Source organism: Aythya marila, assembly GCF_965140915.1.
Source record: "Aythya marila genome assembly, chromosome: 5".
NCBI lineage: Eukaryota > Metazoa > Chordata > Aves > Anseriformes > Anatidae > Aythya > Aythya marila.
Window position 1 is genome coordinate 7,739,013 of NC_139046.1, and position 13,866 is coordinate 7,752,878.

At 44.4% G+C, this 13,866-nt stretch overlaps 2 protein-coding genes across 4 annotated transcripts in view; one reads left to right on the plus strand and one right to left on the minus strand.

Annotated features, from left to right (window-relative positions):
- The window catches only part of BRF1 (BRF1 general transcription factor IIIB subunit), a gene marked incomplete at its 5' end in the record, with an annotated part of 165,170 nt that overhangs the window by 72,497 nt on the left and 78,807 nt on the right, over window positions 1-13,866 (plus strand). For both annotated transcript variants that reach the window (XM_082760963.1, XM_082760964.1), the window contains 3 exons: window positions 2,395-2,467; window positions 10,327-10,476; window positions 12,067-12,160. In XM_082760963.1, coding sequence (XP_082617089.1) covers window positions 2,395-2,467; window positions 10,327-10,476; window positions 12,067-12,160 — 317 coding nt within the window. The remainder of the gene's footprint in view (window positions 1-2,394; window positions 2,468-10,326; window positions 10,477-12,066; window positions 12,161-13,866) is intronic.
- BTBD6 (BTB domain containing 6) lies at window positions 2,547-7,494 on the minus strand. 2 transcript variants are annotated; one of them, XM_082762204.1, is made up of 5 exons: window positions 7,164-7,494; window positions 6,540-6,831; window positions 6,329-6,419; window positions 5,903-6,021; window positions 2,547-5,661 (listed from the first exon to the last, which is right to left on the minus strand). In XM_082762204.1, exons 2-5 carry the CDS (start codon window positions 6,740-6,742, stop codon window positions 4,629-4,631), a joined length of 1,446 nt encoding a protein of 481 aa, XP_082618330.1. In that variant the 5' UTR covers window positions 6,743-6,831; window positions 7,164-7,494; the 3' UTR covers window positions 2,547-4,628. The 2 variants fall into 2 exon arrangements, with proteins under 2 accessions (XP_082618330.1, XP_082618331.1); XM_082762205.1 differs by lacking the exon at window positions 7,164-7,494 and having other exon boundaries at window positions 6,540-7,135.

Sequence of the window (13,866 nt, forward strand, 5' to 3'; positions counted from 1 at the left end):
GATGTGCATAAAGTGGAAAGGCAGGTTAGTTTTAAAGTACCTTACTTCTCAAATAGACCATGGACCTGGAGACTTTTAGGCAGGTAAGGATAGGAGGATGAAAAGCAATCATGAGGCAATTTTATAATGCATTTGTCTTTGCTTTGTATTTAATCCGTCTGTTTTTGTTGCTAGAGTGTAGCTTTAAAAAAAAAAAAAGTTTTTGTCTCTTCATATCTGTTTGGATTGCATTTATAGGAAGTTTGCTTAGGAGGAGTTTCTTCCAGTGACACGGCTGGATGGGGATACGCACAAAGTATTTGGATGTCCTGACAAAAAAAAGCCAGAGGGAGAAATGCTTGTCTGAATTAGAGGTTCTCTCTAGACTAAAATGAAGGAACTAGATTAGTTTGTGAAGCCTCTGATGGAAATATCATATGGACTTGGCTCCTCTGAAGTAACTTCATTGATTTGTGCAGTGAAATCATCCTTGCAGAACAAGATCTAAGTGATGAGGTTTAAGATTTATAGTAACTCGGTCAGCCAACTTAAAGGCTGAAACTACAGCCAAAACCCCACTCTTTATGCTGATATTTTTTAGACAAAAGGTCAAAAAAAGCCATCCCAAACTTGCAGTGAATGTAGAGCATCGAAAGCCAACTGAAACACTGCAGATATTTTAAGTAATGTCTCTGTGGCTCATGGCTCTGTAGCCTAATGTATAGGCTACATTGTGCTCCCAAACGCCTATATGAACTGCCAGGTTCAGAGGATGCTTGGTTTTCTGTGTAAAATTCTGTGACTTATTTCCTATTTACACTTATTTCTATTTACACTTGTTCAAAAAATATATTTTGTTTTTCTTCCTTGCCCTAGAATAGTATTTCTATGTTGCCTGGCATCTGGGAGAAAAAAGGAGTGGTAAAATTTCAGACTATCCTATGGAGCCTTCTAGGGCAGAGAAACCACTGGTCAGACAGACAAAGCATGGGAGGTATTCAACATTTTCCACTAAATATGGCCTAAATTAACATCACATCATACACACTTACTTGTTTGAACAGTCATTTTCAGCATACATGTGAATTCTGAGAATTTATTTGAAGTTTTCCTTTTTTTTTTTTTTTTTTTAATTTGAGTTCAGAAAAAAAAAATCACATTAGGAAAACTTTCACGTAAAGCAAAAAGTTGTTTTTGCAAGTGGATGGCTAGGCGAAGATGTGTCAGAATTTGTTTGTTGCTTTTTTTTTTTTTTACTAGCTTGGCAGCAGCATCTATACACTTGGGAGGCCGGCTGCTTTTAAACCAGTGTTGGTAAAGCTCCATGAAACTGGAAGACAGTACTTAGTAACAGATTATTAATTTCCACGGGCTTGTACCTTAATGGACAACTCCGTTGTGTAATTGCTTAGTGAACACCTTCATTATGCTGGCGTAGGAAAGAGAGGGGCAGTTCTATTACATGAAAGCAACGGAGGGCATGCTACTTACCCCTAAAACTAAAAATGAAAAGTTTGCATTGTAGGAGGTTGGATTTATTTATTTATTTTTTAAACTAACCTTTATATGCCCCTTCGGGGGAGCAAGGTATGCCAGGAGCTTCATGGGAACGTTTGGGGATAATTGGGATTTGAAATACATGCTGCTTTTCTTGCTCACCACAAAAACACATCTTCAGATAGTGAAATAAAACATCCTCAGACTTTTCAAACGCTGTACTTACCATGCCATAAATTGCAAATCGGAGTATGAGGAACAGCTTCTTCCATTTACATCCTCCTGGGCAAGAGTGGGACTATGCCTGCTCCTTTGCTGTGGTTCAGGGTGGTTTTGTGTTTGTTTGTTTGTTTATCTTTTTCATGTGGGGCAATGTCCAAACAATCAGAAGTGACAAATACCCTTGGGGCATATAGCACTGCTACTTTCTTTGGCAGAGAAGCTTGGTTTGTGCTTGTGCAATACTGAAGTGTCCCACTTCACATGATTTTACAGAGATGTGAAAGATGATGTAAAAGCAGAGATGCTTGTGATTTGCTGAAGTTTGGTTACGTTACAAGACAAATGACACTATAAAGTCTACTTAATACTTTAACATGTTAGGTGACAACTGGAAATTTGCCGAAGTAGTACAGAGTGACACTGAGTCCACTGAAGAGCATAATGAACAGCATTTTGTATTTTTTTTTCAGTATAAACTTAGGCTTTGATTTACAATGCTAACTTATGCTGCTTTTGACAAGCACCAGGTATTATTCTGTATCTGTGAATATTTCTTGTATTACTTTCATTGAATTTCCTAAAGCAGGCTCTTTACAATTTCAAAAATGTTTTTTTTTTTTTTCCTTTCTACATAAATGGTCTGTTTAAAAGCATTTGTGGTTTAAGATTCAAATAACAATTTTTGTCTTTTAATAGGTGAATGTCTATGTGCTGGGAAAAACTTTCCTTCTGCTGGCCAGAGAACTCTGCATAAATGCTCCAGCCATAGGTATTTTTTATTATTTAACTTTTGGTTTATTTGCTGCATGGTTACTTAAAACAATTGTGTGTGTGTGTGAGCAAGATGCCGTTTTCTTTTCCAGCTTTGTTGCTTTTCTCAGAGCAGTTTAGGCTATACCAAGACAATGGACTGATGTGTGGCATCTGTGTTCGTCTACAAGCTTGCACAGGCCTGTCAAATTCAGTTCCGTGAAGATGCTCCATCTCATAAACATTTACCAAACTTACTGTCAGTCCATCACCTGTAGCTGAGCAGTTCAGCACTTGTATTACAAGTGACTTGATGGAAAATGAGGTGCAGTGTTTTCCAAGTTGGCAACTTTTTCCCAAGTATTTTAGTAACTTTTTAATTAGTAAGTTATTGTTGAAATTATAGCACACGGTGATAAGGAGGTGGGTTTTCACCTTGTTAAAAGGGTTAAAAAAATATTCTTGCCTCAGTTGCAACTTTGGAGCCAATTTGGAATTGATACCAATTCCAGCTATAAAAGGAGGAGTTTACAGAGAGGTCTTGTGACTGTTACCACCTCTGTGCACCATTTTTTCCTGTATTTTAATCCACCCATACTCCCACTCTCCTTAATCTGCAGTGAGAATCAGATGCCTTTGAGTTCAAAAACACATGCATACTCCTTCAGAACTCCTTCAGATGTACTCAGCTGGTCATATAATTGTGTTCTTGCTCGTTTAGTTTGCAGCAAGAGAACCAGCAGCTCCTGTACTGAGCTTTGTTTTAATGGCACCCAGACAGCATATGGCAGGACATGGCTATCGACCATCACGGCAGCAAACTGCCTCAGTTAACAGAGGTTGATGTCTGGTACAAACTACTTTTTTTTCAAGATTTAGTTCCCCTTTTGAGAGGGAAAACAGGCACTGTATTGCAACTTAATTTCAAGGTGCAAAAATAACGCAGCTTAGGTAAAGACAAACAGAAAACCCTTCTAAAGTAAATCTAGAGGTACCTGTTGTACAGGGGGAAAAACAATGGTTTAGCTTGCTGTTTGAATAGTCTTTCCAAGGTCATTATGAGATTTATAAAGAAAAGTACTTCTAAGCGGTTCATCTCTAATCATAGTCAGAACTTTGAGGAATACACCTACTTTTGTCAGTCTTTGAGACAATTAAAGGATAGTAGCTATTAAATGCTGATAATGGATGGAAGGGACTTACAGTTCTCAACAAAAACACAGAGGGAGAAAGGAGATGCAGCATCATTTGCTTAAGGCAGCTTCCACCAATTAGTAACTTCGAGTGAACTTAAAGACCATATTGTAAATATTTCTCTAATGTATGCTCCTGTGATGTGTATTTAGATAGTGGCTGTGAGTGGTAGAGCTCTTGGCTAAGCCTGTGATGAAGCTTGTTGCTGTATTAAGCTTCATAAGTATGTCCTGACTGGCTCTTTGAGTCTGGTGCAGTTTGACAGGCATCAGCGTTGCTGTTTGCTGGGCAGGCTGGAGGTTAATGCAGATGATGCCAAGAGCATGTTGTGAACAGATGCTATAAGCTTTCAAGTATAACTACAGGGTGATATTAATTGGCATTAGATACACTCAAGTTTTGTCTATGTTAACTTAGGCAATACACAAAACACCTCTAAGCTTCTATATCAGCTTCCCTGTGAAGGAAAATAAAAGCAAGTAAAAGCTGCCTGCTGGATAGTCTCAGCAGGCAAGGGAGCCTTCATAGGGGCAGGGATACACCCCCACATGTAAGGGGCAATGGCATTATCAACTGTAGTTGAATTAACAGACACAAGCCATAGGATCAGTAACAATCAAGTACACAGGAGTTAGGGCAAGTAAAAAGGTTTTATATTTCACAGATTCATAAACTGCTCTAGTTTAGAACATTCTGTTTAAGTCAGCTGCAGTCTGCAAGTTAGTTATCTATATACAAAATAAATGCACAGTACGTGCGGAATTTAACATTTTTCTGCTCGTTGCAGTCTTAATTAAGTCAAATAGCTTATGAATAAATAAAATAAGATTAAATTCGAGAGCATTCCTTCACTTATTTGTATAGGCTGATGTAGCAGATAGGTAAGTAGCATAACATTCCATACTGCTGTACAGTTTCGTAGTAAAATTGGAAAATCCCTTAATGTGCATTGTTGCAGTATCGGAATACAATCAAGGTGAAATGCATCATGCATAGAAGATGAGCTCAGGTATCTGTCCTCCTTGTACTCCAGTTCCGTTGGTACTGTCCGAGGAGCACTGGAACTGGAATGTCACTTTTCCACACTGCACTTCAGTCATTCCCTCTTGCCCAAAGTAACTGAGTTCATTGCCGTCGAGAATAGCACTTACATTGTAAAACGTGTCCTGCTCAACCTGCACAGGGTGTTCAAACCACACAGAGAAAGTATTACTGGACCCGTCGGAGGTAAACTTTGTCAGATTTTGAGCAAGGACAACTCCTAAGCGCTTCAGTTCGATTTTGACGCTGTATTCAGCTTTGCCGCAACTTGACCCATACAATCCCAGTCCCGCTATAAATATCCGTTTGTCTACGGCAAACTGAATACTGTCACACCGCCCTCTGTACCTCCACTGGTTGCTGCGGTACGCGGACGACTGAAATCGATGGCATCGCTGAGGTACGAGTCCTTTCCTTTTCGTCAGGGGAAACTCAAGTTTGGGTTTGTTGGCAGCCGTGTACCATAGGAATATGTTGTGAGTTTCCTCAAGGGTGAGGATGTCGGACTGGGCAGCCCCGTTGGCAAACTCTTCCAGAGTCATAGTGGGAATCCGCACCAAGTACAGCGCTTTTCCTAATACATTCCTCTTGTTGCGTGGCGTAACCGGCAGCCCTTGCCTTTTGCATTCAGCCTCTGCCCAGTTGAGAACGGCCTCGAAAACTACCACTTCCTTGGTGTTGAGCGCCTCCCGGGTTACAATGATCTCTAGCGTCTGTTGATCTATCTCACAGAAGCCTTCTGACTTCAGTGCCATTTCTGCTTGAGCATCAATCACCTCCCAGCAGCGCTGTGTCAGCTCTGGCTCCTCAAAGAGCCTGCTCTGAGACAGCAGAACGCAAGCGTTCTTCGCCTCTAAACTAGTCTCCAGAAAATTGACGCAAGCCTTTGCTAGGGCTGGCACGATGTACTTCTTGGCAGCATACAGCGTAGCCAGAACTGTGTCAGCTTCCAGGTCTATTTCATCACTATACATGTATCTAGAGGGGGAAAAAAAGAAGTTTCTTAAGGGAAAAATATATGTATGTATAGCCCATGAGAAAAAAAAAGAACTCATCTGTAGTCATCTTTGCTGGCAGCGAGTCTGACACTCGGTATTTGTCAGCACATGAAGTAAACAGTAATATGTGCATATTGCACAATGCCAATTAGGAGGTAGATGTATAGTTTAAGCTACTTTGATTCCGTCCACGTAATTAGTAACTTGTAGTGGCCACTTACTTTAATAGGATTAGAAAGGCTGCAGGTTCCACATCTGGTATATGGATTTCAGATTTGACCTCTGCGAGATCACCATAAAACATAGCGTAGAAGACAGAGCTACCGACTGCCAAAACGTACTGGAAAATAGAGAGGGAGGGAGAGAAGCCTCAGTACCGTGCGTCTGCGATGACTGAGCGTGCTGGCTCTTGATAAGAGCTACACTTAGGGAAAGTTAAAAGCTGCAGCTGAGGCAGGCGCCCGCCTTAGACAGTTCCCTTTAACTGCCATATATGCCAATTGCTTCTGGGATTAGGCAGGAGGGATAATTAAGAGAAAAAAATTGAATCGAGTTGTTGGGGTTGGGGGTAAGAAGGGGGGATGATGCTCAGCACTATCACAAAAAGCCGGGGGGGGGAAAAAACAAAAATAATGCTCTGCACAAACCTTATGGGCAGGAACTTTCTTGGATGCCCCTGGCGGGCCCACGATGAAGTGGACGTCAGCCATGAGTTCGTTATTGAACATCAGCGCGTTCCTGCAAGCGAGGGGAAGGGAGGGAGGTGTGGAGAGGCTGCTCAGCGCCCCCATCTCCCCCCCGAAACCCCCAGCCAGCCCGGTGGCGGGGTCGCTTGTCCCCTTGTCCCTCGTCCCTTACCTCTCGCGCAGCGTGGGGTGGAAGGACTGCCAGTTGGCGCTCTCCAAGTTGTTGTTGTTGAGGTTCTGGAGCTGTGGCGGCGGGGGCGGCTGGGCGCTCTGCTGGAGCTGCAGCGCGTTCTTCTTGCTGTTGGCAGCGGTGGCGGCGGCGTTGCTGTTGGCGATGTTGGTGTTGGCGCTGGCAGGGTAAAGTTCTGCAGCCATCTTCCTCTTCAGGGCCAGGGGCACTATCTCATAGCATCCTGGCACCTTGCCGTTTGGCCTCGCGCTCTTTTTGGACTTCTTTAAGGTCTCTGGAAGCAGAAGAAAAAAAGTCAAACACTTCATGATCCTGCCATTGAGGCACCCATGGGGCAGTGGCATGAGCAAGACAACTAACAGATCCCAAGCGCAGGTCCCGCGGTTCGCTTCTAGGTGTGGGGCGGCCTCTCTTTCTCTTTTATTTTTATTTTTTTTCCTTTTTTTCCTCCTTGGCTCCAAGGGGGGCTGCCCGGCCTCGGCACCGCCACGACTGCAGCGAGCAGGGCTGGCCGGCAGCTCCTTCCCCCGAGAGAAAAAAAAAATAATAATAAAATATATATTTAAAAAAAAAATAGAAAAATGGGAAAAAAACCCAAGCACACACCACCAAAAAAGCCACAGATCCAGCAGAGCAGGCGCAGCGTTGAGGGGCGAGCCTCAGTCCCCGGGTCCTCCAGCCGCTACAGCCCCCCGCCGGCTCCCCAGCGCTGCGAACGATCGCGCCCGGCTCCGTCCTTCCCCGCCCGGCGGCGGCTGCTGCTGTCGGGGCACATCCGCGGCGCTGGGGCTGGCTCCGGGGGCTGGCTCCGGGCTGCCCCGCACCAAGTTTCCTCCTCCTCGCCCCAGCCGCGGGGGCGTCGCTGCCCCCTGGGCGCTCCCCTCACGGCGCTGTTCGGGACGCGGCTCGGCCGCGCTCGGCTCCCTTCGGCTCCGCTCGGCTCTGCCGGGCCCTGCCTCCGCCTCCCGCCCTAAGAGGCAGCGCCGCGCCGCGCGTCACCGCCGCCTCAGCCAATCCGGAGAGGCGGGGGGAGCCGCCCCCCCCCCTTCCTCCTCCTCCTCCTCCTCCTCCTCCCGCCCGCCCCTCCTCGATCTCCGACGCCCGCCTGGGGGCGCAGAGCGGCCGGGGCCGTGCGCAGCGCCGAGCGGAGCCGATTGGAGCCGAGCGGTGCCGAGCGGTGCCGAACGGGGCCGAGTGGAGCCGAACCGGCCCCTCCCCGCCCCGCCGCCCTTCCCGGCAGCACCGGGCGGGGGCGCCGCTGCCCCGCGCTGGGGAGGGGGGGGCGGGAGGGGAGGGGATGGGATATGGGATATGGGATGGGATATGGGATATAGGATATGGGATATGGGATAACTTGGGGGAGCCCAGGGCCTCCTCCCAGACCCTATCTGACGGGTACTGCCCCCACACCCCGGTTTCCCACTTTAGTTTTTACTTTAATTTTCCCCCCTTTAGTTTTTCCCCATTTAACTTTTTCCCTTCCACTTTTCCCCCTTTATCCTCTCTCCCCCTTTTTGTCCCCTTTACTTTCTCCCCTTAACTTCCCCTTCTTTACTTTCCCCCTTTATTTCCCCCTTTCTTTTTCTCCCTTTATCTATTTCCCCTTTATATTTCCTCCTTTTATTCCCCCCCCTTTATCCCCACCCTTTATTTCCCCCCTTTATTTTTCTCCCTGTTTTCCCCCCTTTATTCCCTATCTTTATTTTCCCCTCTTTATTCCCCTCCTACTCCCCCCCCCCATTTATTTCTTTCCCCCTTTATTTCTTTCCCCCTTTATTTTCCCCCTTTATTTTTCCCCTTTATTTTTCCCACATTGATTATTTCATCACCCCAAGGCCCTCACAGTGCCCCCTCCTCGCTTCTCCCCACCCCACAGCCCCGTTACTGCTGGGGAAGGCTGTCTTAAATCCTTCACTGGGGGTTTTCACTTTCCCTGCTACTTCTGTGCATCCAAACTGCAGCTGGGATAGGGAGCAGCGCCTCCCCTTAAAAACAAAACAAAATAAAATAAAATAAATAAACCCGTTTGCATCACAGCCCCCATTGTAGAAAGCCAGCTCTGCCCCAGGCGAAGCAGCAGTCCCTGGGCAAGGAGCAGAGCCCCTGGGGACAGGGGGCTCCTCCTGGGGGCACAGCGCGGTGCCAGGCGGCTGCCACTGGGGTCAAACCCCAAAAGGGTTCATTCGCCCTCCTTGGGTTTAGCAGCATCTTAAAAAGTGTTTATTTGCTTTTATTTGTCAGTCCGTGCAGGTCCTGTTAACTTTGGCCCCATGTTTAATTTATGTATTGGTAGCTTTGCATCCTGGCCATTTACGGCCTCTTTATGGCTTTTTGCTTAAAAACCATCCCTGTGCTCATTTTCTGACTGGGAGCTTTCAGAACTGGAATTAACGACTTGTAATGTTTGATCAAATGACCCGTGGGCACGAGCGCTGGCAGAGACCTCAGAGCAGCCACAACGTGGACCGGCCTCACTGCTCCCCGACCCTAGAGGGGGTCGAGGAACCCCCACTGAAATCCTTGTCCTCAGCAGGAGCCTGGTCCCTGCCCCAAAACAGGCAGCCGGGGGTCTTTGGGTGCCAGGCACCCATCGCTCCTGGAAGCGTTCCTTCTCCTGTTTTGGGATTGATGGTTTCTGTTAGTTTTAGAAGCCATACTTTTGTAACAATCTGTAGTTGTGCCAAGAGGCATTTATGCAAGAAAGTGCTTAAAACTGGGTTTTCCTCAGCTGTTCTCCCAGGCAATCTACTTGCAACGAGCACCTAAATGTGGTAGGGATCTACCAGCACACCGCACGGATAGTTGGAAGTACGGAGCCCTAAAAAAAATCACAAGGATCAGTCAATCCCTTGGTTTTTGTCATCACGTTTAGGAGCCGGCTGCACTTGGGCGTTTCTGAAGTTTTGAGGGAGATGCGGTTGGAAGCTTTTGCTTGCTGAGCGCAACGCTTTCCTTTACGTGCCTCTGTAGGACTGACAGGCGTAATCACGTTCGTTGTGATCGTGGTAATTACGGAGAGCAACAGGGCATCATTGTCAGAACTCGGTGCTAAATGAAACCGCTTTGATTAATTGTAAATCTCGAAGCCTGGCGCAGTGATCTGAGCTGGGTTTTCATCTTTATCGGTTTAAGTGTCCACATAGGGGATCAGCTAAGGAAATTGAGTTGAGGCTAATAGTTAACAATTTACCGTACATCATGGATTTTCGGTCAAGTGATAAAAGGCTGGCAGGAAATGAGAAATTGATACCTCAAATAAGAGTAAACATGTGTTAAGCGTAGCATTTACAAGATCGTTTGATAAATTATAAATTGGTTTAGGCAAAGCACAATCCGAACTGACAGATTTCGGTTAGTTTGAAGCTGATAACACCAGCACTTGAAATAAGTTTATACATCACGAGGCAGATCCACGGCTGATGTAAATTGTCATAGTGCTGCTGACGTTAATTGGGTTCCAGCAATTTGTGCCGACGGAGGGTACGCCTGAATACATGCAGCATGTGGAGCTTTGAACCCTGAAAAGCACGTAAGGAAAACATGGTGTGGTGCTTTAAAAGCCTCTTGTCTGCAAAGCAAGAAAGGATTTTGTTTTAGCTGTACCCGTAGTGAAAAGGTGCTTCAAAAGCTTAGTCTGTGCTGCTCTCCAGTTGTTTTCTGAGATGTGAAGCAAGCCGACCGTGACAGCCCCATGGTGCTGCCGTTCAAGTTTTGTGGTTCATAAATCAAGGTTCAGGACTCGAAATAATCATGTTACCTTCTATTTCAGATCCGTGTTTATACATTCCTCGTTTTGCACATATGCTTGAGTTTGGGGATAAGAACCACGAGGTGTCCATGACGGCTCTCAGGCTGCTGCAGAGGATGAAGCGAGACTGGATGCACACCGGCCGCAGGCCGTCCGGGCTCTGCGGGGCAGGTAGGTGAAATGCTGGGCGTGCTGCTTTGACCCCAGCAGGATGCACAGGAGGGTCTGCCAGCTGGGAATGCATGCAGGTTTCTTCATTTCCTAGGTGATCCCATATTCTCTGGGTTTTGCCCTGTCAGGCACATACAGCTTAGACAGCATTTCGTCATTTTTGCCCCTACATTACTTGCTCAGATCCTTCGCCTCTTGCATTTTGCATTTTTAAACCTTCTTTCTGGTGCTCCCCTCTCTCCCACTCTCTGCAAGCTCTAGGTTTTTGCCAGCTAAAACCGCATCACGAGTGCAAGCACTTTGTTTTGTGTCTTCACACTGATTCTTATGCAAGAAATGCCCTCTCTGACCTAATCTGTGAAATTGTTTTCCTCTCCTTCTTCAGCTTTTTCCGAGATTCATTGCCAGCATGATGCTTATAAAAAAATCTGCTGGCTTGGGAGGGCTAAGCTAAAAGGCAGTCAGTACCAGCCAGTGAGGCCAGACTGATGAAGAGTGCACACACAGTTCATGTATGCCCTTGCTTTTGTTTGAAAGATCTTAAACGTGCATGCTTGAATGAGAAATAGTGAACAAACCACAGGGAACCCAGGATTATGAGATGATATTGCAATTTCTAGCCTTTCCTTGTTAATAGTACTTGCTTATTGCACATCACCAAAAAATCGAGTACAGGCTGTGTAGGAAACCAGCCTCATCTTTGATTCACTACATAAACTGTGTCTATGTGAGCAAGTGATTTGATTCAGTAGACATGGATCCAATAGATGGAAGCAGGAGGTGCCAAGTCCCCTGTATCCATCCATGTCATAAGCCTTTCGTGTATTTTTTGTAGTCTGGGCTGAGAAGAGTTCCCTGGCCTAAATGGGCCACAGGTTTGGGGCTATGTAAAGGACCAGTCCTTAGTTCAGCCCCTGATGTTCCATCAAGGACTGGAGCACTTCCCACACATACCTGAAGTAGAGCTCCGCTTTCCTTTCCTCCAAAACAAAGCACTTTTGCCCGCTTAAACCTGTTCTGCCCACTGAACTGCTGTGTGATGAGTGGGGCTGGTGCTTCAACACTGAGCTATTGCTCTGACTCAAAACAGGAACGCAAATGCAGCCTGTGCTGGTTATCTGGCTATATAGAGGGTCTTGCATGAGAGCACTTGGGCACCAGCAAGCCAGTGATTATGGTGACTGCAGTGAGGATAATGGCTTAAGCAGATTCAGTGTTTCGCTTCTGGAGGAGTTAACTGGAGATCTTTTTATTCAAGACTACTAATTCTGCTAAAAAGATGATAGCGTTGAAAATGTGTGATCATGTTCTTCTGCTGTATTTAAGTAGCTAACCACAGTTTCCAAAATGAGCTAAAGCTTAGAGTTTTTTAGGGTGCAATTTGCAATCAGCTTAATTTTTTTGGGTAGGAAGCAACATTTGTAACGTCAAATCAATCACCTGTATTCAAGGATGCAGCTGAACGCAAGAATTTACTGCTCTTCAGCTGAAAGCTGGGACAAAGGGAGGTCATAGTTATCTGACAGTTTTCTGCTTTTCTTGAGGAAATTTTCCTCTTTTTGACATAGACTTTCTCTGCTTATTCCCTAGCCCTGCTAGTGGCAGCAAGAATGCATGATTTCCGACGCACTGTTAAAGAGGTCATCAGGGTGGTCAAGGTTTGTGAGTCTACATTAAGGAAAAGGTCAGTGCAGTTTTATTACTTTTATCTTCCGTTTACTGTACTGAAAAGTGGTGTAGTCTAAAATGGACGTGTGTCAGAGAAAAACATGTTCTTTTCCTTTTCACAAGTGCCAAGGATAAAATAAGTACAACATGTTTAGCTGGTCATTTTTAAGTGCTAACACCTGCCTCTTATGTAAGGCCTCAAATGCTTGGCAAAGATGGTGAGAAGCATTGTGCCTATTTAACGGGTGAAGAGTTTAAGGCGAAAAAATGTTGGGTCAGAAATTTTAGCAGGATGGTCATGAGTTCTCGGAAGCAATAACTGATTAATTCTCAAAGCTGAGGATGTAACGTGGGAATTTTTTTTGCAGTAATCCAGAATAGAATGCTGACAGGTCTTGTCTTTTAGCTGGTACTGAACAGAACTTTTCCAAATATTTTCAAAAAATGGTCATTTTCAATAGCGTTAAACTGCTAATAAATGGAAGACAGCACAATAAGTGTAGCGACGATACCTTCTCTGAGGGGGGTCAGAAGTAGGATTATCAGTAGAATGTGAGCCTGAAAATAACAATTTCACATGAACTTTGTCTTCTTCTTTATTTTTTTTTTCCTAAAAAAGGTCTAGTAACATTTTCCACATTTTCTGCATTTTGATGAAGTAAATATTAATAGCAATCACCCAGTCTCCCTTGTTTTAGTTTTGGAAAGTTGTAACCTTTTATTTTCCCATAGTTTAGTAAAAAAATGACTTAACTGTGAAAAGTTGTGCTTTCTGTTGCCCCTAGTACAAAGTTTTTCTACCACCTGTGTATTTGGAAGTTTGTTGAACCAAAGTTTATCTTTAGAAAGCTTCTGGATGTTTCTCTTTCTCTCAATTGCATTGAGACCAGCTCAGGCACATCCTGCTGGATCTAATATTTGTCAATAAATAACATTAATTTCTTAACCTTGAAAAATGTTTTTACCCTAGATCTTTATCTGTGGGACAGGAGTGATAATATTGCTCTGCCTTTCACTGGTGGTATAGGGATAAGTCTAAATTGTTTAAATGGCTGTAGGCACTATAAGACCAACGATGTATGAGTACAAATGACATTTTTTTTTTCTCTGGTCAACAGGTCATATGTTTTAATGTGCATTTTGTATAATTAATGATATATGCACCCAGAATTGACTTCAAGATGCCTTGGTTAAATAGTTAAAGAGTTCATTCTTACTATGAAAATAAGCATAATAAATTAGAGTTGGAAGGAAAATTAATCTGAGCAATTGTTTCAAGCGAAGAAATCTAGCTTCAAAATTCATGCTTTGAAATGTTTACTCAAGTCACACACGTCAACTAAAATGACAGCGTTATTTACTTTGACAGGGTAAACGTGACAGCTGAATTATTTTCAGGCAGCTATAATTACAACTGTATTTATCACGAATCTATAAATTTGATTGATGTTTTTCAAATAAGAGCACGTTATATAGTATTTAATGAGGGCAAATAAAAAATACCCTTGAATAACCGTTATTTGCACCCCAGTTTTTTCCTCTTCTTTCAAGAATTGCTCTCAAAATGCCATCGAGTAGAAGTAGAAATTGATAAGCACTTGTTTCGTGTTCTTAAAAATTTCTTCGCTTCTCAGCTTTATGTAGTTTTATTTCCTTTTAATTATTGCTGTAGTTGCTCAGATCTGCAAAGAGCTGCTGCTGCTTCGTGCATTGTGAAGGTGT